General features: G+C 38.5%; 1 protein-coding gene across 5 annotated transcripts in view; it reads right to left on the bottom strand.

Moving 5' to 3' along the window:
* Window positions 1–13538, bottom strand: part of rhbdf1b (rhomboid 5 homolog 1b (Drosophila)) — a 28271-nt gene that overhangs the window by 4425 nt on the left and 10308 nt on the right. For all 5 annotated transcript variants that reach the window (XM_057825590.1, XM_057825589.1, XM_057825591.1 and 2 more), the window contains 13 exons: window positions 12192–12314; window positions 11023–11165; window positions 10000–10242; window positions 9675–9786; window positions 9503–9577; window positions 8232–8393; window positions 6675–6775; window positions 6499–6562; window positions 4267–4361; window positions 4112–4187; window positions 1870–1970; window positions 813–966; window positions 527–750 (listed from right to left, as the gene is read on the bottom strand). In XM_057825590.1, coding sequence (XP_057681573.1) covers window positions 527–750; window positions 813–966; window positions 1870–1970; window positions 4112–4187; window positions 4267–4361; window positions 6499–6562; window positions 6675–6775; window positions 8232–8393; window positions 9503–9577; window positions 9675–9786; window positions 10000–10242; window positions 11023–11165; window positions 12192–12314 — 1673 coding nt within the window. The remainder of the gene's footprint in view (window positions 1–526; window positions 751–812; window positions 967–1869; window positions 1971–4111; window positions 4188–4266; window positions 4362–6498; window positions 6563–6674; window positions 6776–8231; window positions 8394–9502; window positions 9578–9674; window positions 9787–9999; window positions 10243–11022; window positions 11166–12191; window positions 12315–13538) is intronic.

Raw genomic sequence — 13538 nt, forward strand, 5'->3', positions numbered from 1 at the left:
AGTGGATTGTTTCACTAGAAAGATGCAATTTCTGGAGAAATGGATTGGATGTCTGAAAAGATGAATATTCACAGCCAGTCACCGCAGTTTAAATGAATTGGATGTCTATTGTTGTTCATGACGGACATTTTGGGTCATTTCCTTGTTAATTTTAGGTTACTCACTCATCATTTCCTGTTGATATCTTTATCATATCTTTTTCTCAGATCGTGTCTTGTTGACATTGGGTCTGTTTTTTCTTCCCATGGGAAATGAAGGTGGTCATTGGGGAACGTTTTTTGGGCAAAAAGCGTATACAGCTGTCATTTCATGATTATTTTGATATCTGAATTGAATTAGAAAATCTCCATCTTTTTCCATTGGATTGATGGATTAAGTTGGAACGAAAAGAATTGATCAAAGTGCGTGTATCGTGCGGCGTGCCTGAAAAAGTTGATGGTGGGGGGGAAAGTATGACTCTACATTTTCCGTGAGGATGCTTTGCAACATTAATCTACCCGGCCGTCAATGCAACTGTCACACCCACCTGATGTACGGCAAGAAGGCGAAGGATAAGAAGAATCCTGAGACAAAACCACAGAGGTGGGCAAAGTTGTCGATCCAGGGAAGCAAACCGAAGGAGAAGAAGAAAGCGATGATGGCCAGCAGCTTTGCGAGCGCTCGCCGCGGCCTCTCGAGGATCTGCCAACTCTGAAAGAGCTCCACAAAGAGGCACGCCAGGATGCCGAACTGACTCCCAGCTGGACCGACCTAAAAATTTGGACAATGAAAATCCAGTATAGGTGAAGATATCATGTCCTCCAAGTACATACCTCCGCTCTGTAAGGCAGGAAAATGGCTGACGCCAAGTTCCCCGTGATGCCGCTAAGGATGTAGATGATGGAGATCCGCAGCCAGCCAGCTAGCTTTTCCAGATCTCGAAGCACTGTCATTTGGAACAATACTGATACAAGGCAATGAAGGATCCTGCATAAAGATAGAATATGAAATAGCTCTCAACACACACTGAAAAAAATAACAGGTGGATTTACTTGATAAAATCATTGTAACAATTTTCACTTACTTCTATTAACGGCTGCAACATGAAGCAATTATCAGAGAATCCCAAATTTTTAAAAAAATAAGGTCCTAATGAAACCTTTTTTCAAATTTGTAAAAAGAAAAGTCAAAATGAATATGTGGAATAATTGCTTTAATATCTATAACCCTTGCTATATCCTGTTGTTGTTGTTTTTTTCTCATGGAACCTGCAGATGCATGTGTTAACTTGCATCCATCTTTTTTTTTTTCCAAAAAGAAATGTCAAAATTCTGAATTAGTCTCAAAATGATGAAATTCTAAGTGTATCAAATGTGATACATTCGGCAATAAAGGGTTAAGTAAATTTTACTGCTTTAATATTGCAAGCCGTAAAATTTACTTAATAAAAGTAAGTGCAAATAAATTTTACTGCTTTAATATTGCAAGCAGTAAAATGTACTTAATAAAAGTAAGTGCAAATTGTTACAATGATTTTATCAAGTAAATCCAGCAGTTATTTTTTTCAGTGCACACACTTCTGACCTGATTTGAGTTTTTAAAAATTGTATTCCATTAATCTGTTTTTAACTTTCTACAATTTGTACATTGAATGATGAATTTAATTATTTTTTTCAACCCTTCAATGAACGAATTGTAATTTTTTTTTACCATTACAGAGCACTCATTTAACTCTTTGGCTGCGCTACACATTTTTTATAAAAATATATACTGTATAATATTGCTAATATTTATATTGCTAATATTTAATTTTTTTTTTTTTTTCAATTTATTATTGCAGATTTATTTGTTCATGTATAAATATTGACGACAACGAGTAAGTAAGGTCACCCAGCATGAAGGAAGAGGGACAGCCAAAGTCGGGAGAACTGGTCTGGGACCTCCGGGTTGAGGAAAGGCAGCAGACCACATACGTCGTCCATGCACGCCACCTAGTGGAGAAAGATTAACAATATTCAAACAGATTAGACAAGATTATTTATTATATATATATCATTCAACTGGGACGGAATGAAATATATAAATCAATCTTGAAATACATACTTAAATGTGTCAATGATTAATTAAAATGGGAATTAGATAAAGTGTCATTAAAAATGAAACATTTTAAAAATTAAAATAAAAAGTTTAAATGAAAATTAAAATGAAGATTAAAATGTAAATTAAAATCAAGTTTAAAATGAAAATTGAAAATTAAAATGATTTCACTATTTAATTAATTATTTCATGGACATGTGTTGGATGAAGGCCCGAATGGGACGGAATGAAATATATAAATGAATCTTTAAATAAATTCTTAATTTATTTAAAGATTTATGAATTATTTTAATATCTAATTTTAAATTTAAATATTCATTAATTTTATAAATACATAAATAAATTATAAATAAATATAAATAATTAAAATATAATTTAAATATAATAAAAATAAATAAAAATATAAAAATCATATATATACTGTATATTATATATATATATATATAAAATAAAAAAATTAAAATAAATAATTTAAAATATAAATAATTTTTAAAAAATTAATTTAATTTTTTTTACACATTTAATTATTAAATAATTTAATAAATTCTTACATGTGTTGTTTAATTTCAATTTTTAATATGATATAAAATTTTTAATAAAATGTCCATTTTAATGACACATTTCATCTTCATTTACATTTAACGACACATTTATGTATTTACATGGACTTCATAATATATTGAATTAAAATAAAGATTAAAATCTAAATTAAAATCAAGTTTAAAATTTGAAAATTAAAGATTAAAATGAAAATTAAAATGATTTCACTATTTAATTAATTATTTCATGGACATGTGTTGGATGAAGGACCAAATGGGACGGAATGAAATATATAAATGAATCTTTAAATAAATTCTTAATTTATTTAAAGATTTATTAATTATTTTAATATCTAATTTTAAAATTCAAAATTTTAAATTTAAATATTCATTAATTTTATAAATAAATAAATAATTTATAAATAAATAAATATAAATAATTAAAATATAATTTAAATATAATAAAAAATAAAAATATAAAAATCATATATATACTGTATAATATATATATATATAAAATTAAAAAATAAAATAAAAATAATAAATATTTTAAAATATAAATAATTTTTAAAAAATTAATTTAATTTTTTTTTTACAAATTGAATTATTAAATAATTTAATAAATTCCTACATGTGTTGTTTAATTTCAAATTTTTAATATGATATAAAATTTTTAATAAAGTCAATTTTAATGACACATTTCATCTTCATTTACATTTAACGACACATTTATGTATTTACATGGACTTCATAATATATTGACGGGACATGGGGTGCGGGGCCGATTAAGAGAGGGCCTATTTCCGTCAAAGCTGACCGAGTGGAAACACAGACAAAGAGCTTTTTACATGAAAATTCTTGTGAAGAAATGCTTAAACCTCTGAATTCTTTATACATATGGATGTAAAAACCTACTTGATTCTTGGTTAAAAGCAACAAACCAGGCAGTTAGCATTTGTTTTACGTAAATATTGCGAATTATGACGCCAATGGTGTAGCGGCTAATTTCTCCCATTGATTTTTTTCACAATGTTTCAAAATGCATGCATGGTACAAAAAATATAATTATTACCTTGAATCACCGATTGAAGCAGAGTGTAGAAAAGCCCCCTACTTGAAGGCGTGGCACAGTGTCTGATGAATGTGACCCATCAATATCGTTATGAAGTCTATGGTATTTATTTATATATTCCATTCCATCCCATTTGGTCCTCCATACAAGATATTTACATCATTCAATGCGCAAAATTCCATTTGACAATTTCAAGTCAATGGCATGCATTTCAAGCTCTATGTTACCTCCTAGTAAGACAATTCAGTGCACCAGTGGAGGCTAAGGACTGCCATGTGTTTTATAACACTTGGTTTTCTGATCATTATTGGTCATCTACGTTGCTATGGAAACAACTATTTTTCTTATTACAAGCCAGTGCAGCATCAAAAGTAATAATTTTCAAAGGTCAAATTCTTGAATTTTGGGCATGTGTGTGTCATACCTGCGAGCAGAGAGTGGCTTCTTCATGGAAGTAGCCGTGCATGAAGTCACAGTATTCCCTGGAAGTGATTTCACATCTAGAAAATAGAATACAGGCCATCGTATATCAGTTTTATGCCGAGATTTTTTTGAACTGACACAATATTGCATCCTTACCGTCCTTTGGTTCCAATGCAACAGGGCCGACCTGTGATTGTGCAATCTATGTGGGGGAGGTTGGTGTGGTTGACAAAACTGTACCGGGTGCAAACCTGCAAATCACATACAGGTAGTACCCGGGTTACGAACGAGTTCCGTTCCTACGCTGGCGAAGTCACCCAAATTTCCATCCAAATCGGAATTTACTCTTTAAGTACCCCTAAATCATCTCAAAATTACTATCCAAAAACATGAATTATACGTCCATAGACTTCATAATGTATTGACGCGACACAGGGCATTGAGCCGATAAATAGAGGGCCTGCATCGCTGGCGAGGCCGTCAAGGCTGACCGAGTGGAATCACAAAGAGCTTTTTCCGTTGAAAATTCTTGGGAATCAATGCTTGAATCCCTGAATTCTTTATAGATACGGACATAAAACAGTCTCGATTCTTAGTTAAAAGCAACAAAAAAAACAAAAAAACCCCAAACAAACGGGCAGTTAGCACTTATTTTACGTAAATATGTCGAAGTACGATGCTAGTCTGTTACTAAATGAGGTGGCCGCCATATGTAAACAGTGCTATTTACATTGAAATTCTTGTGAATAAATGCTTAAATATATATAGATATGGGCGTAAAACAGTCTTGGTTCTTGGTTAAAAGCAAAATAAAAAAAAATAACAGGCAATTTGCATTTACTTGACGTAAATATGTCGAAGAATGATGCTAGTCTGTAGCAGTTAATTTCTCCAATTGAGTTTTTTCCAACATTTCAAAATGCATGCGTGGTATGAAAAATATAATAATCACCCTGGGCTTTTTTTTCTTTCTGGTGCGTATGTATGTGCAAGCCAACTGTACAGGCACGCCACCAAGTACTTTACTTGAACACCGAAAACACCTTTTAACAAAAAAAAGCCATCTGCGTGCCACTATGCTGCCATAACTAGTGTCAGGCTACTCGCCGGCCACTCCACCGGCCTCCGCGCTGGGGCGGGGAGTAACAGCCCCGTCGCTGCCGCGTCGTGGCACTCCAATGGCTCAGTGACCATCTGATATGCTTTGTTCTCAGATGAACAAAAAGTTCATTAAGGAAATTTTGATGTAGAGGTTGAAGGGAGAAAAGAGGCAAAGACTGACTGAGTCACAGCCAGAAATTGTTGATGACAGTGTTGATTTCTATTCACTATTTCCCCCTCCTAATTAAAGTCTGTCACAGTCACAGCCAATTACACTGTAAAGCTGGTTAAAATGGAAGTTATGTTGTTGTAAAGTGAATTAAATACTTGTTCTTTTGCTCTATGAGCACCAGCCCCTCCATCGGTCTCTGCACAGCCTTGATGGACAGCAATGGTAACAGAGATGGAACATGTGTATTTGCAGCTGTAGCGAATTAATATTGAACAAAAAATTTTGTTGTATGAAATGCTTGATTGTATGACCATTATACTCTGCGGGTTATACAAGTTTGCTCTCCCACAGCTATTATACGCGCTCTCCCAAGCTATTATGAAGAATACAGTTTTAGCCCATAATCATGTGCTTACATTTTTATTACCGGCAATTGCTCACATTCTGCTGATAAAGAGATACACACACATATGTTGATTCATCACACAACGTCTCAGTACTTTTCCACCAAGCTACTTCGAGTGCAAATGTGTGTTCAAAACAATGTTATCTTGCTCACTCAAGAGTGTGACTGTTAATTTAATCAATGACTAGAATAAGGAACTTGCCCGATCGAAACTGCCACGTTGGACAACAGTGTTGTAACTATATTCTGCCCAGCAACAAGCCCTCAATAAAAGTCAGCAGCGTGGTGAGCTCTGAGAGTGACTTCGATGAGACGCTCTTAGTCACGTCGCCTGATCTCAGACCTCTCCCCAAACTGCAGCTTGGTAAAAGTCTACTCTCTGACTCCTGCCTCCTTGTGTCCTGCCTTTGTTACCTCGCTCTGGGTCAACAGCTAAATTGAAGAAGGTGTTTTAGACCCAACATTTCTGAATGCAAATGTTGAAGTGTAAGCGACACGGAAGACGTTTGGGAAGGTTTGAAAACGGCAGTGTCGTAGTGCTAAACCGGAAACAACGATACAACCGGATACAAACTTGCGACTTACAAAAGTCAAAACCACGTCAAAACCACGTAAAACGGGTACGTCATAACTTGGGGATTACCTATATTTAAGTTAAAATTTAGAAAAATCCCTTTTCTTGTCGTCTTTTGACATGTAATGAACTCACTGGCCACTTGGTGATGTCTTCGGGCCACTCGTGAGGGGAAACGGAGGCAGGTTCCTGGCAAATTCTACGAAATACACGTGGTGGAGAGAAGGAAACGTTTTGGCAAACGTGGTGCAATTGCCAAGCAAAAATCTATGATGCTTTTAGTAATAACATACACACCAATTTGATTTTACCTTGGATCCTGATGGCAGACTGCACCATATTGACGTGGTTGACCATTCAAATAAGGAGCACTGGGGTGCTGAGGCCATTTTACCCACACTGCTAAGGTGGTCTGGAAGACACAAGAATGATCAAAATTTTCTCCGACAAGGTCAAAACTGAATTCCATAATGCAAGAGAATATACAGTGCTGGGCAAAAGTATTGGCACCCCTGCAATTCTGTCAGATAATGCTCAATTTCTCCCAGAAAATGATTGCAATTACAAATGCTTTGGTGGTAATATCTTCATTTATTTTGCTTGCAATGAACAAACACAAAAGAGAATGGGGAAAAAAATTAAATCATTATCACTTTACATAAAAATGGGCCAGACAAAAGTATTGGCACCCTTTAAAAAAAATCATGTGATGGTTCTCTAATTTCTGTAACAGTACCTGTTACTTACCTGTGGCACATAACAGGTGGTGGCAATAACTAAATCACACTTGCAGCCAGTTAAAATGGATTAAAGTTGACAATTGTGATGACGCATGGGCAATCTCAAGGCTACAAGTCCATCTCCAAAGACCTGAATGTTCCTGTGTCTACCGCGCGCAGTGTCATCAATAAGTGGAAAGCCAACGTCACAATGGCTAACCTCCCTAGATGTGGACGGAAAAGAAAAATTGACGAGAGATTTCAACGAGAGATTGTGCAGATGGTGGCTAAAGAACCTCGACTAACATTCAAATAAGGTCCAGCTCTCCTGCAGGATACCCAGAACGACCCCACTTCTTACCCAGAGACATAAAAAAGCCAGGCTGGAGTTTGGCAAAACTTATCTGAGAAAGCAAAAAACGTTTTGGAAGAATGTTGGAGCTTTTTGGGAAAATGCATCAACATAGTTTACAGGAGGGGGAAAACGAGACCTTCAAAGAAAAGAACACGGTCCCCACAGCCACAAACATGGCGGAAGTTCCCTGATGTTTTGGGGTTGCTATGCTGCCTCTGGCAATGGATTGCTTGACCATGCGCATGGAATTATTAAGTCTGAAGACTAATTTTGCAGCATGTAGGGCCCGGTGTGAGAAAGCTGTGTCTCCCTCAGAGGTCATGGGTCTTCCAGCAGGACAATGACCCAAAACACACTTCAAAAAGCACTAGAAGATGGTTTGAGAGAAAGTACTGGACACTTCTAAAGTGAGTCCAGACCTGAATCCCATAGAACACCTGTGGAGAGATCTGAAAATGGCACCCTTCAAATCTCAGTGACCTGGAGCAGTTGGTCAGAGAAGAATGGTCTAAAAATCCAGCAGAGCATTGTAAGAAACGGTTGTTTGCAGTTATTTTGTCAAAAGATTTTGGAGTTTTGTGTAAAATGATAATGATGTTTTTTTTTTTCATTCTCTTTTGTGTTTTTTCATTGCAAGCAAAATCAATGAAGATATTTCTCCCAAAGCGTTTGTAATTGCAATCATTTTCTGGGAGAAATTGAGCATTACCTGACAGAATTGCAGGGGTGCCAATACTTTTGGCCAGCACTGTATGGGAAATAACAATTGCCATTCAAGGCAAAAGTGCGCTCACCGAACACTCCTCGTGTAAAGTCTGCAAACATCCTGAGCGATCGTTCCTCACGCAGCAGCCTGACTCTCGCTCTTTGGACTTTTTCTCCTGTACCAGCTTGTGGATCTCTCGATCCTGACGCATGCAAGGGGAAAATTTGGCTCCCAGATGGATCAGCGCTTCCTTGCAGAAACACGAAAAACATGATAGTGCCAAAATAATACCTACCCCAGACATTAGAGGAGATTATTCTACTAGGGGCACCGGTGGTTGGAAACGAGACCTCCGAGAGTACATATTGCGCGCCATCTTTTCTCCTATTTACCGATCGACTCTTTGTATTATTCTAAAACACCTAATACAATCAATCAGCAAATAGTATCGTTTTTTCTGTTTACTGTTTGTATTACTCTAACACACCCAATGTAAAATAAATAGCACTTAGAGCATAGTTTAAGGAAAACCATCAAAACATAGGGCATAAGAGATACATAACGCCTTCTTATCACGGAAGCCCAATGTGTGCGCCATGCAACTGACTGAACAAGATTAACGCTGAAAAGCGCACGTCTGCACCACCAACTCTCGCAATCAGTTCTCCCGGACAGTCCAGAGCAAATGGTGGGACGTCCTGTCCCAACACAAGGAGCAACGGAGAACGCCCGATATCCAACTGATAATACGACTGATAAGACTCCAAGAGCCCCTTTGACGCTAAGGTGGCAAAATCTGCAACCCCCGTTGCCCTGACAACAGTCACTCCAGAATCCTCCTGTCCAATCCACAAACAGACAAAAATCCTAAACAATGCCAAAGCACACCCTTCTTCTGCCCACACCCAAGCAAGAGCCTTCAAAAAGACTGAATGTTTTCTCGGGAACCTTTTGTTGACTTGTGATATGGTTACATTGGAACGAGTCTGTTTCTGGTTCGCCTTGCCGTTTGATCGCTGTCGACCTCAATATATTGTCAACTTGTGCTTCGAAGCCTTTTGTCCAGCTTTCAAAATGGGGTCAGTACAAGGGGTTAAGACTAAGGTGAACGTGCGGAGTTTGGCCTTTTGGCCAGGTTGTCGGGGTGTCACCGGCCCGGGTCGTTGGAGCTGCACCGGCGCGGGTCCGGCGGTTCGGCTGGCGTGATTTTGGTAATCTGGCTAGAAGGTCAGATTCCTTCACAATGATATCATTGTAGTGCCGTATCGGTACTAATACTAGCGCCGGTATCGGTGCAACACTACTGTACTCTAGTGTTAAAGAATAAGTAATAAATTGGGTAAAATGCTAAGTACTTACTGAGTTTGGGCCAATCCAGAAATTTTGTTGTTGCACAAATTTGACATTTTCATACACACCCTTGTTCCTTAACACCTAAAAAGGTCATTAAAAAGAATACTATTATTCATACTTTATATTATTTATACTGAATAGTTCCTGAGGGGGTAGTTACAGAAAGATTTTACTAAACTGAATCCACAGTCTCATGTTGTGAGAAGCCCACAGGAGCAATCCCATGGATGGTGACAGCCAGGATGGTGATGAGTAAATGGACAAATGTGATCCAGTAACTGAAGAAAGGCCTGGTGACAAGAGCAGGAGAATATTAGATCTTTTTTCACAGAACTGACGATTTATTATTATTAATCTCTGAATTTGAAAACAGATATCAGTATTTCTTCCACTTTATTTTTTCGTTCATCAAAAGAGTATCGTAGCGGGGTTTTGTTGTTGTTTTTTTAACATTTTTTGATCAAAATATCTTCCAACCCCCTCTGTAAAACGGAATTTCTCACCTATGATCATCCATGTCGTCGATCTGTTTCTTGACGAAGCTGTTAATGCGCTTTCGGTACGTTCGGTTGGTGAGACGGCCGACCATGCCCAGCCCGTAAGGCCTCTTCTCTCGTGCAAACAGCTTCTTCACGGGCACCGCCATCCTTTTCCCGCGCTTCCGACTCGCCGCTTCTCGGTTCAACGGCACCTTGGGTTGGAAAGGTGAGCCGTGTTTTGCTTTTCGCCATCCTCGCTCTAATGGCCTGGGAAGAAGATCCAACATCCATCTGTTTTCTACAACCTCGAGCAAAAAGTATGGAATCACCTGTCTCGGACGAGCACTCACTCAGGCATTTTAATATGTAGAACAAACTCAGATAAAAATGCTTCAAAAAATACTGAATTAGTTCAAAAGTCTTTAGCATTCAGAAACACTAAAAGAAATGAATAAAAAACATTGCGGTGGTCAGTAAATGTTACTTTTATAGAGCAAGTGCAGGGAAATAAATATAGAATCTCTCCATTCTGAGGAAAAATGAGAAACAAACAAAGAAATAACAATCAAAACACATCTCTAGTATTTAGTTGCACCACCTCTGGCTTATATGACAGCTTGCAGTCTCCGAGGCATGGACTTGAGTATTCTTCATCAATTTGGTGCCAACTCTCTTTGATTGCAGTTGCCAGATCATCCTTGCAGGTCGGAGCCATTTTTTTCAATTTCCACTAACACAGGTTTTCAATAGGGTTGAGATCTGGGCTGTTTGCAGGCCATGAAATTGACTGGATGAGTCTTTCTCTAAGGAAGGCTTTAACAGTTTTAGCTCTGTGGCATGATGTATTGTCATCTTGGAAAATGACAAACATATTGAACATATTGATCAATTTTTAAAAATGGTGTCGGTACAGTATCGGTATCGGCCGATACCACACGGCGCAACAGGCTGACTGCAGCCAGAATAGTTGCCATTTGATCTAAGGTCTCATTTTGAGACAGGCAACCATTGACAGTGTGAACCCTTCTGCCTGAAATCCAAACTCACAGCATGAAGTGACTCCTCTCCAGCTCATTCCTATCCAGCGCACTCCCGGTGAGCCCGCCCTCATCCAGCTGTCGGCGCGCGGCTTCCGACGCCGTCTCAAAAACCTCATCGGCAAAGCTGGAAAACTCATCTGGCAAGCCCTCCTAAAGCACAAGGCGCAAGTCAGAAAAGTCTCACTTTGGGAGGAGAATAAGTATTTACAGTGCCCTCCATAATTATTGGCACCCCTGGTTAAGATGTGTTTTTTAGCTTGTAATAATTGAATTTTTTTCTAAATAATATGGGACCTTAATGGAAAAAAAAGAGAAAAATCCAACCTTCAATACAAGTGCATTTATTCAGTGGGGAAAAAATCCCACATAAAGAAATAAATATTTGACATCAAATAGTGTGTGGTGTGTCACAATAGCACCCCTGGTGTTAATACTTTGTACAACCCCCTTTTGCCAACAAAACAAGGTCTGGGGACTGAGATGGCCATGGGAGGAGCTTCGGTCCCAGGCTTCAACTGGGACCGTGTGCTTTGGTCAGATGAGACCAAGATTGAGCTTTTTGGAACCAAACACTCTAAGTGGGTCTGGCGTGCCACGAAAGATGAGCATACTGAAAAGCACCTCATACCCACTGTGAAGTATGGGGGTGGGTCAGTGATGCTGTGGGGCTGTTTCGCTTCCAAAGGCCCTGGGAACCTTGTTAGGGTGCATGGCATCATGAATGCTTTGAAATACCAGGACATTTTAAATCAAAATCTGTTGCCCGAAAGCTGAAGATGGGTCGTCACTGGGTCTTTCAGCAAGACAATGACCCTAAACATATGGCCAAATCTACACAGAAATGGTTCACCAGACACAAAATCAAGCTCCTCCCATGGCCATCTCAGTCCCCAGACCTTGTTTTGTTGGCAAAAGGGGGTTGTACAAAGTATTAACATCAGGGGTGCTAATAATTGTGACACACATTATTTGATGTCAAATATTTTTTTCTTTATGTGGGATTTTTTTCCCCACTGAATGAATGCACTTGTATTGAAGGTTGGATTTGCCTCTTTTTTTTCGATGAAGGTTCCATATTATTTGAATATAAAACATATATTAGAAGCTAAAAAACACATCTTTTTCAGGGGTGCCAATAATTATGGAGGGCACTGTATGTACGGAGATAGTGTTTACTCCAGTGAAGAACGATGTGTCCAACTCATCGGGGAAGTCAACTGTGTCATCTTCAAAGACACTGGGAGGCAAGAAACTCCGCCTGGGAAACCGCCTAGTGGCGCTTTCGCCTAACGAACGTCCCTGTAAACATACATTGTTACTAAATATGTGCATTTGTTTGTCATTCGGTCTAATGGCTATAAGCGACAGTGAACGGTGCTTAAGCCTTTAATATGTGTAAGTGGGTGTCACTTCTGGAAGATTCCTCCATGGACCATTTGCTGTAATGATGCACTCAATCAACAACCATTAACTGTGTGTTGACGAAGTAGGTTACTATTTAAAGTACATTTACTAACACCAATCATACATACAGTGCTGGCCAAAAGTATTGGCACCCCTGCAATTCTGCCAGATAATGCTCAATTTCTCGTAATATCTTCATTTATTTTGCTTGCAATGAAAAAACACAAAAGAGAATGGGAAAAAAAATGAAGTCATGATCATTTTACACAAAACTCCATAAATGGGCCGGACAAAAGTATTGGCACCCTTTGAAAAATCATGTGATGCTTCTCTAATTGGTGGAATTAACAGCACCTGATACTTACCTGTGGCACAAACCGGGGGTGGCAATAACTGAATCACACGTGCAGCCAGATAAATTGGATTCAAGTTGAGTCAACCTCTGTCCTGTGTCCTTGTGTGTCTATAACTTGGTAGCACAACCTTTAGACAAAATAACTGCGAACAACCTCTTCCGGTATCCATCAATGAGTTTCTTACAATGCTCTGCTGGAATTTTCCACCATTCTTCTTTGGCCAACTGCTCCAGGTCTCTGAGATTTGAAGGGTGCCTTCTACAAACTGCCATTTTCAGATTTAGGTCTGGACTCATTGCTTGCCATTTTAGAAGTCTCCAGTGCTTTCTCTCAAACCATTTTCTAGTGCTTTTTGAAGTGTGTTTTGGGTCATTGTCCTGCTAGAAGACCCATGACCTCTGAGGGAGACCCAGCTTTCTGACACTGGGCCCTACATTGTGCCGCAAAATTTGTTGGTAGTCGAAAATGCCATACAGACGGTTAAGCAGTCCAGTGCCAGATGTAACAAAGCAACCCCAAAACATCCTGGAACCTCCAACTCCGCCATGTTTGACTGTGGGGACCGTGTTTTCTTTGAAGGCCTCGTTTTTTCCCCTGTAAACTCTATGTTGATGCCTTTTCCCAAAAGCTCTACTTTTGTCTCATCTGACCAGAGAACATTCTTCCAAAACGTTTTTCGCTTTCTCAGGTAAGTTTTGGCAAAATCCAGCCTGGCTTTTTCATGTCTCCGGGTCAGAAGTGGGGTCTTCCCGGGTATCCTACC

The sequence above is a fragment of the Corythoichthys intestinalis genome, chromosome 21 (genome assembly GCF_030265065.1).
Source record: "Corythoichthys intestinalis isolate RoL2023-P3 chromosome 21, ASM3026506v1, whole genome shotgun sequence".
Lineage (NCBI taxonomy): Eukaryota > Metazoa > Chordata > Actinopteri > Syngnathiformes > Syngnathidae > Corythoichthys > Corythoichthys intestinalis.